General features: G+C 43.1%; 1 protein-coding gene across 1 annotated transcript; it reads left to right on the top strand.

The window, feature by feature from the left end:
* The first annotated feature begins 2,239 nt into the window (after positions 1 to 2,239).
* LOC138368565 (uncharacterized) lies at positions 2,240 to 2,755 on the top strand. Its single transcript, XM_069331089.1, has one exon. It carries the CDS (start codon positions 2,240 to 2,242, stop codon positions 2,753 to 2,755), a length of 516 nt encoding a protein of 171 aa, XP_069187190.1.
* Positions 2,756 to 8,899: the final 6,144 nt, after the last annotated feature.

Genomic DNA, 8,899 nt, shown 5'->3' with positions numbered 1-8,899 from the left:
CGGGTGGCGACTGGTGGTGGGTGGTGGCGGTTGGCGGCTAGTGGTGGGTGGTGGTGGGTGGTGGCGGCTGGTGGGTGGCGGGTGGCGGCTGGTGGGTGGCGGGTGGCGGCGGGTGGCGGTGGGTGGCGGCTGGTGGCGGCCAGCTGGGACACACCCTCCGCCACTGAAGGTCTGAGCACAACTAACCATATGTCTCTCTCACCACCAGAACAGTGTTGCCAGCTCGTGCTCTCAAAATGTTTCCTTCAAAGATTGTATATTATCTTTGAACAACAAGTTTGATTATCAAGGAAATAATGCATATATTATTGTCACATTAATACTGAGCAATATCTTAATACATTCCTGCTAAATAATTATAATTTGAAACAGGACAAAAAATCAAACATATATATATATAAAACTGAAAACTTTTCAGTTGCATATTGTCCTGGGGACCATTCAGGCTTGTTCGCATATATATAAAAACCAACATTAGAGATTACGAGGCCTAGGCCTGTGACCACACATCCTGCTTCCCATGGCCTGCTACCCTCTCACACCTCACGCTCTTAACTCACTCTCATAATCACTCTCACTCTCAATCACTCTTATGCACTATTACTCACTCTTACTCTCAGTCATCCTTACTCACTCTTACTCTCAGTCATCCTTACTCACTCTTACTCTCAGTCATCCTTACTCACTCTTACTCTCAGTCATCCTTACTCACTCTTACTCTCAGTCATCCTTACCCACTCTTACTCACTCTCATACTCACTCTTACTCACTCTTACTCTCAGTCACTCTTACTCTGTCACTCTTACTCTGTCACTTTTACTCTGTCACTCTTACTCTCAGTCACCCTTACCCATTCATACTCACTCTCTCACTCTTACTCTCATACTCTTACTCTCAATCACTCTTACTCGCACTCACTCTCAATTACTCTTACTTTAAATCACTCTTACTCCCAATCACTCTTACTCTCAATTACTCTTACTCCCAATCACTCTCAATTACTCTTACTCTCAATCACTCTTACTCTCATTCTTACTCTTACTCTCATTCTTACTCTTACTCACTCTTACTCTTACTCCCAATCACTCTTACTCACTCTCACTCTTACTCTTACTCCCAAACACTCTTACTCTCAATCACTCTTACTCTCATTCTTACTCTTACTCACTCTTACTCTCACTCTTACTCCTAATCACTCTTACTCTCAATCACTCTTACTCTCACTCCTACTCCCAATCACTCATATTCTCAATCACTCTTACTCTCACTCTAACTCTCAATCGCTCTTACTCTCACTCTCAATCACTCTTACTCTCACTCTAACTCTCAATCACTCTTACTCTCACTCTAACTCTCAATCACTCTTACTCTAACTCTCAATCACTCTTACTCTCATTCTCAATCACTCTTACTCTCATACTCACCCTTACTCACTCTTACTCTCAGTCACTCTTACTTTTACTCACTCTCACTCACTCTTACTCACACTTACACATTCTCTGGCTCTCTCACTCACCTTCAGTCACTCTTACTCTCAGTCACTCTCGCTCACTCTTACTCACTCTAGTTAATAAGAACACGCCAATATAAGACAACAAAACGTTTTCAGATTCTTTCACACCACTTTCCAGCAACTTTTATAATTTATATAAATTATCTTAGGGAATAATACATAAATTATATATTTAAACATGATATTAGTGTTTAGTGGAATGCATAAGGAGTCAAATTGTGTTAAAAAGAGCAATTTTTAGAAAATTTGGAAAACTACTTTTTTCTGATCATATTATAACTAAATGGATTTTGAACGATTCACTGAGCCAATAAATATCATTCACAATTTATTAATGAATTTTACAAAAAAACACTATAAATTTCATATTTAAACATGTAAAACTATTTGTAATACATGAGGAACAAAGTACTTGTAGAAAAACAATTTATTATAAAACCTTTGTGTTTGGATTTTTTTATTAAAAGTTTCTCAAAGGCTCTCCTACACCATTCTCAATGCAAATCATTCCCAAACCTATGGGAAGAGATAGACGAACGTTGTGTAGATGATTTGTGTTTGCTGGGATGTCTTGTGTGGTGTTCAGTGTGCTTAATTGCAGTATTGGCGAGTGCGGTGCTCAGTGTGATTAATTGCTGTATTGGTGAGTGCAGTGCTCGGTAATTATAAGTGTCTAGTGTTAAGTGAAGCGGTGTGTTAAGTGCTCGTGCGCCCCTTACTGACAAAATGGCGGAGAAAATAACCATTGAGAATCTAGACGATGTTCAGGAATTACTGAACAAGGAGGACTGTCTTGCTAGACTGAAACATCTGGGAAAGCAGGAACTTGTGCTAGTAAGTGCTTATTTAGGGATCCAAATACGTGATAGTGATGCCCGTGATGAAATCTTATCGACGGTTCATAAGCACTTAAAGGCCGAGGAGAAGCAGGAAAGCGAGGCACAGATTACGAAGGAAAGTGAGGTGGTGGCTTCCACTGAAAAGGAAGATAAAGGCAGTGATGGGGAAAGTGATACGGGTGAACTGAATATAAGTTTTCTAACTGTCAAAATGCGTACCTTAGAAATAAATCGTGAGATAGAGTGGAAGAAGTTAGAAATAGAACGAGAAATGAAAGAAAAGGAAATAGCCAAGGAAATGGCTTTGAAAGAGAAGGAAATGGAAATGAAACGTTTGGAATTACAAGAAAAGGAGAAGGAAAGAGAAGGAAAGACAAGAAAGGGAGAAGGAAAGACTACATGAGTTAGAAATGTTATGTATTGGTGGTCGGAAGGAAACAAAGGAAACGAGCAGTTTCAATCCCGTAAGAAATATAAAGATGGTCCCAAAATTCAATGAAAAAGAAGTTTCAAAGTTCTTTGCTGCCTTCGAGAAGGTTGCTGCCTCTTTGGATTGGCCAAAGGAGAATTGGGCCATCATGATCCAGTCCGTCTTGACTGCGAAGGCCTAAATTGCCTACTCTACATTGTCGCTTGATGATTCCAGTGATTACGACAAGGTGAAGAAGGTAGTGCTCATGGCTAATCAGTTGGTGTCTGAAGCTTATAGGCAAAAGTTCAGGAACCTGAAGAAGACCTCGGAGCACACGGTCACCGAGTTTGCGAACATCAAGGAATGGCTTTTTCAGAAGTGGTGTGCTTCTTGGAAGATGAAGACGAAAGAACAACTCGAACAGCTCATACTGTTGGAGGACTTCAAAGATTGTTTGTCGGGGGATCTGAAGACATACTTAGAGGAACAGCAGGTAGAGACCTTGAGTGCGGCTGCCACTATGGCTGAGGAGTACATCCTAACTCATCGATCCTCTACCAGGTATGTCCCGAAGGGTTACCCACATCTGTTTGGCAAATCTCGACCAGAAGAAGGAAGACCCGTCCCACAGAGTGCTTTGAAGATGCCCCCAGGTAGTCCCTGAAGGACTAGTCCTAACAGACCAACACACCGTAGTCCAAGGAGGAACGTGGTGTGTTGGACTTGCGGGCAGAGAGGGCATGTTGCTATCAAGTGCCGAGGAGGGACAAGTAACGACCCGCACAGAGAAGTGATGCTGATCAGTTGTGTTACACTACCAGTGGGAACCCAGTCTCTAATGACGAGTAGAGAAGGACCAGGATTGTTTGCCCCTCACACTTCAGACGGGTATGTAACGAGTGATCATACTGGTAGATCAGTTGTAGTGCTCAGAGATAGTGGAGCAGCCCAGTCCCTGATCATGAGAGACTCGGGCCCGAGGGAATGAGTGTTGACGGGAGACAAAAGGTTGTTCTAGTTGGGTTTCCTTTGACGTGGTACGTTGCCCCCTTAGTGCAAGTACACCTAGACTCGCCCTACTTCAGTGGCACATGTGCGTTGGCAGTAGTTGATACCCTGCCTATAGCTGGGATAGACATAGTACTAGCCAACGACTTGGTGACAGGTTTGAACTACGATCATCTCAAGATGGTGGACGATCCAATAGTAAGGCCTGAGATGACAGCAGTACACATTAAATCCCAGGTACAGACAGACGTGAAATTATATAACATGTTTAATTCTCCCTCTACCCAAAAGAGTGAGAACATTCCAACAGATTCTGCTAACTCTTCTCCCGACGAGAAACATGGGCTTACAGTGACAGAAGCAATTGAGCAAGAAGAGAGGCCTCATGTACAAGCGCCAGTCCGTCCTCCAAACAAAGACCCAAAAGTGATTCCATGCACCCGCCAAACCCCCTGTTTATGAATGAAAAGCGGTTTACACACGACTCACAACTGCTGATGTTCGAACATATCCGGAACAAGTGCTTCACTGACGAATTATGTTCGAACCACAACGCTGTAAATGCTTCACACACGTACTATAAATACAAATAATCACCAACAGAACCTAAACACCTAACCTAACATAACCTATGGTTATATATACACAATATGCTAATATATTATAATGTTAATTTAGATTTGAGAAAATTCCAGTTTTGAATGAAGAGCATGTAAAAGTTTATGAATGCATCTGTGGGGTCGACCGCTGGATGGAATGGACTTGAGTCGAGGACGGGTTGACAAGCGCCCATGGATACCCAAGCTGAAGTGACGGCAGATAAGTACTTGCGGTATGGCAAGGTACTATATTCACTGAACCGGCCAGAGATTCCCAGACGTCAGAGGTATGTGAGGTATGTGCGCAGGTTCTAGTGCCCTCTTTGATCCAAGCCAGGCTAATGGATAAAGCCGGCTATGGATATTACAGGCTAATGAAAATTATTCCTAAGTTAGCCAAATGTTTCTTATCGGTATTTTGTATTATTCTCGTGTGTGTCCTAAGCGAAGATCAGTGGACGAACCGTCAGATGATGGCTTCTATGACCATCGTGGAGAGACACCAGGGATTAGAGACCCGCCCTATGAGTATTGCAGTCGAAGAGGGACCCAGAAGGTGATTGATGATACTGGAGTAGGAGAAATGTTTAAATGAGTGACTGTTCCCGACAGGTTCACACCCCCTGCATAATTGCTGAGCCTGGATTCAACATTATATGGAACTTGATCGACCTGATGGTGGAAGAGCGAACACAATCTTCAATGTACAAGCAGTCCTGTTGGGACTAGGTGTGGGCCTAGTAAGCAGTTATGCTGTAAGTACAGATTTAAAGACTATCGCTGTTATTCCGAATCATCAGTTCTCGGTATTCCAGATTTCCGTCTCCCTGAAGAACTGCCAGACCGATGGAAAAAAATGCCTTCTGCGACCAGCCACCAGTGGTGCCACGACACAGAGAGGTGTTTATTCACCCCAGATCGAGCCTCTGTAGATCCTTACCCAAAACATGTGAGATAATTGTGCCTCTGACAGGCATCCAGTAAGGTTTCTGGAAGTCACATCAGGCAGGTCATTGCCTATGATCTTCGAGTTTTCCTTGTGCCAGATTCTCCTATTAAGGCAGTTTTGCAGACAGGACATCCTCGCCACATCAGTCCATTGTTTATGTGCGTCTGTTTGGTTTTGTACTAACGTACTAATTTTGTTTGTTTTCTCCTTTGTAGAAACCCAAACCAAATTCCTTTATGGTGGGGAGGTGTTACAAACCCGATTCCACGAAGCAGCGACGTCAATGCCATCTGTGAGTTTGCTCCCGAAACCCCGCCACAACATGGACGACGCCATCTAGTGGTGACAGGATTATACCAGCAAGAGGCGCTAGATTCCTGTCCTAGTCAGCTTGAGAGGTAGCTGATGCTGACCTCTGGTGAGGTGGTGCTTTGAAAATCAGCGCCATCTATTGTAGGAGTTGTATGTCTATGTCAGAGTTTGTAAGTGTTTGTTTCCTAGTGTCCCATGTACTGACCATTGTACTGATGAAGTGTCTGTATCCACAGAGTCGATGTAGGGCTGCTGTGGTACGAAGACAGTCAGTCTAACCAGGGCAGCCAATGTCTCTCTACTCCATTCTGCTTTACGGAAGCAGTGAGCCGCCGCCGGAGAAGAGCTGTGAAGTGTTCTATTGTCTGCCTGTGAAGTGGCAGTGATGGAATTCGGTGTACCCGGGACTGGTTAATGGAAGAGACGACTGACAGTTAAGGTGCTACTGAGGAGTGTAACCAGTGAGTTGCAAGAAGCTCCTGCCAGGGGTTCACTAGCCTTGTATTTGTACGTGAAGAGGCCCAGCAGCGCAAGGCTCAAGCGCCCCTTCGCCCACTAGGGCAAGGGGTGAAGCAGAGCCCCCCAGGGACCATGCCTAGGGCAATCAAGCCACTGAGCCTGGCCACGCGGGCAACACCATATGTGGCGCCGCCCGCCCTCATGCAAGGGAGACCCACACGTGCATGGCACGGCACGCACGCCCGGGCACGGCACTGAGGGTGGGAAGGGCATGCTCAGCTGGAACACCGCCAGCTGAGCCTTCGGCTGCTGGATCATCGGCGGGAACCACATCCCCCGGAACATCAGCAGCCGGGACGGGACATGGGGGAGCCCTGCAAGTGCACACCACGTGGCCCCAAGGCCCAATCGCCGCCCGCAGGAGGCCCTCGGGCGTGAGCGAACCAAGGCCCCTGGGGACAAACCCACCGGAGTGAGGAGGCCACAGAGTGCCTGTTTACGTGGGACGACACCCCCAGCGTGGTGCGGTAACGGCCCGCATGCGAGAACCCAGCACGCCCACACCCCGTGGCCCTCAGCCCGGGCGAGAGGCGAGGCAAGGCCCCTAGGGCAGCCCCCAGAGGCGTGAGAGCCGTAAGGAGCCTGTCCACGTGGCCCACGTTGGACACCGGGCACGGACACTAGGCCACGCCGGACATGCCGTACACATCTCCAGGCCCCAAGGGACGCCCTTGCCCTAGGGGCCCCCGGGCCCCTAGGGCAAGGAAACCAGTAGGACTGTCCCTCCGCATTCGCCCTTCCCCATCCCGCCCTGGCCGTTAAGGTGGGAGGCCTCCCTCACTGGCACTGTTTTTGGCGAGTTCAAGCTTGGCAAGCTGGAGAAAATTGTAAAATACTGTTGAATGGGACGATGGAGGGACTTCAAACGGTGAAGATGTCTTGTAATAATGTTCACATATGTCCTGACCGACGCCTTACCTGCTTGGTCTCACTGCTTTGTAATAAAGCATGAAGGTAACCCGGAGCTCCACAGTGTGTCCTGTACCCCGTGGGAGTAAAAGGTACCCCCTGTGTACCCCCTGTGTGTGTGTAATAATATATATATATATATATATATATATATGTATATATATATATATATATATATATATATATATATATATATATATATATATATATATATATATTTATATATATATATATATATATATATAATATGATTTAAACAGCTTTCATTTTATACCGACATTTTGGGTGAGGTGATATGTTACAACAGTTTTGGATGAGGTGAACAAAACTTGACGCGACACGAACTCGTTTCGTAATAACTTACATTAAATAAAGCTGTTTAAATCATAGCATAGTAAGAACTCTGTTTAGTGTTTGCAGGTTATAGTTGTGTGTGTGTAAACTAAAAGTCTTTGAAAATGTAAATAGTTATTGCGAAACGCGTTAAAGTGTTGCGTCAAGTTTTGTTCACCTCATCCAAAACTCTTGTAATATATATATATATATATATAATGTCGTACCTAGTAGCCAGAACGCACTTCTCAGCCAACTATGCAAGGCCCGATTTGCCTAATAAGCCAAGTTTTCCTGAATTAATATATTTTCTCTAATTTTTTTCATATGAAATGATAAAGCTACCCATTTCATTATGTATAAGGTCAATTTTTTTTTATTGGAGTTAAAATTAACGTAGATATATGACCGAACCTAACCAACCCTACCTAACCTAACCTAACCAATCTTTATATTTAAGGTTAGGTTAGGTAGCCGAAAATGTTAGGTTAGGTTAGGTTAGGTAGGTTAGGTAGTCAAAAAATAATTAATTCATGAAAACTTGGCTTATTAGGCAAATCGGGCCTTGCATAGTAGGCTGAGAAGTGCGTTCTGGCTACTAGGTACGACATATATATATATATATATATATATATATATATATATATATATATATATATATATATATATATATATATATATATATATATGCACAACTTGCCTAAACACACAAGTGAAGTTTTTCGAAGAAGTTAATTTTTTCTTATGAAATGATAAATCTGGCTATTTCATTATATATAAGTTAATTTGTTTAAATTTGAGTTAAAACTAACGTAGATATATGACCTAACCTCTCTAAACCTAACCTATACAAACACAACTATGTCAATAATTTATGTTCCTAATATAATATAATAATAATAATTAAAAAAAACTAATTGGAAACAATTTATTGAATATTAAAAAATCACTCGGCCTATTAGGCAAATCGGGCCTTGCATAGTAGGCCAAGAAGTGCATTCTGGCTACTACGTACGATATATATATATATATTTGTATATCTATGTAAATAAAAATGGAAATGTTTGTTCAAAATCGCTAATCTCCGAAAGTTCTCAACTGATAGCCTTGAAATTTCCACAAAACGTTTCATCCACATCCGAGCGAGATTTTACATACATACTATATAGATGTCACGTCTGTGACGGGAAAAAAACATGTTTTTTTCGAAAAGCTGTGTTTTCGTGTGTTTTTCAAGTGAGAAAATTCTTTGAAACCTCTTTACCGATTGCTTTGAAATCTTGTCACAACGTTTGCATTAGAATAGGCGAGTGTTTTTAAATACCTACTATATACATGCCTCACCTGTGACAGGAAAAAGCTTATTTTTGAAAAGCAGTGCCATCTGTAGGACGTATGAGCAACACACACTGTAATCTTCGAAAGTTCTTCACCGATTGCTTTGAAATTTTGACACAACGTTCCTTTCGAATACGTTCATGTTTTGATATACCTACTATTTAGATG

The sequence above is a fragment of the Procambarus clarkii genome, chromosome 25 (assembly GCF_040958095.1).
Source record: "Procambarus clarkii isolate CNS0578487 chromosome 25, FALCON_Pclarkii_2.0, whole genome shotgun sequence".
NCBI classification, from domain to species: Eukaryota; Metazoa; Arthropoda; class Malacostraca; order Decapoda; family Cambaridae; genus Procambarus; species Procambarus clarkii.
The sequence above is the reverse complement of the archived record's forward strand: the minus strand, read 5'-3'. Positions and strand labels throughout refer to the sequence as shown.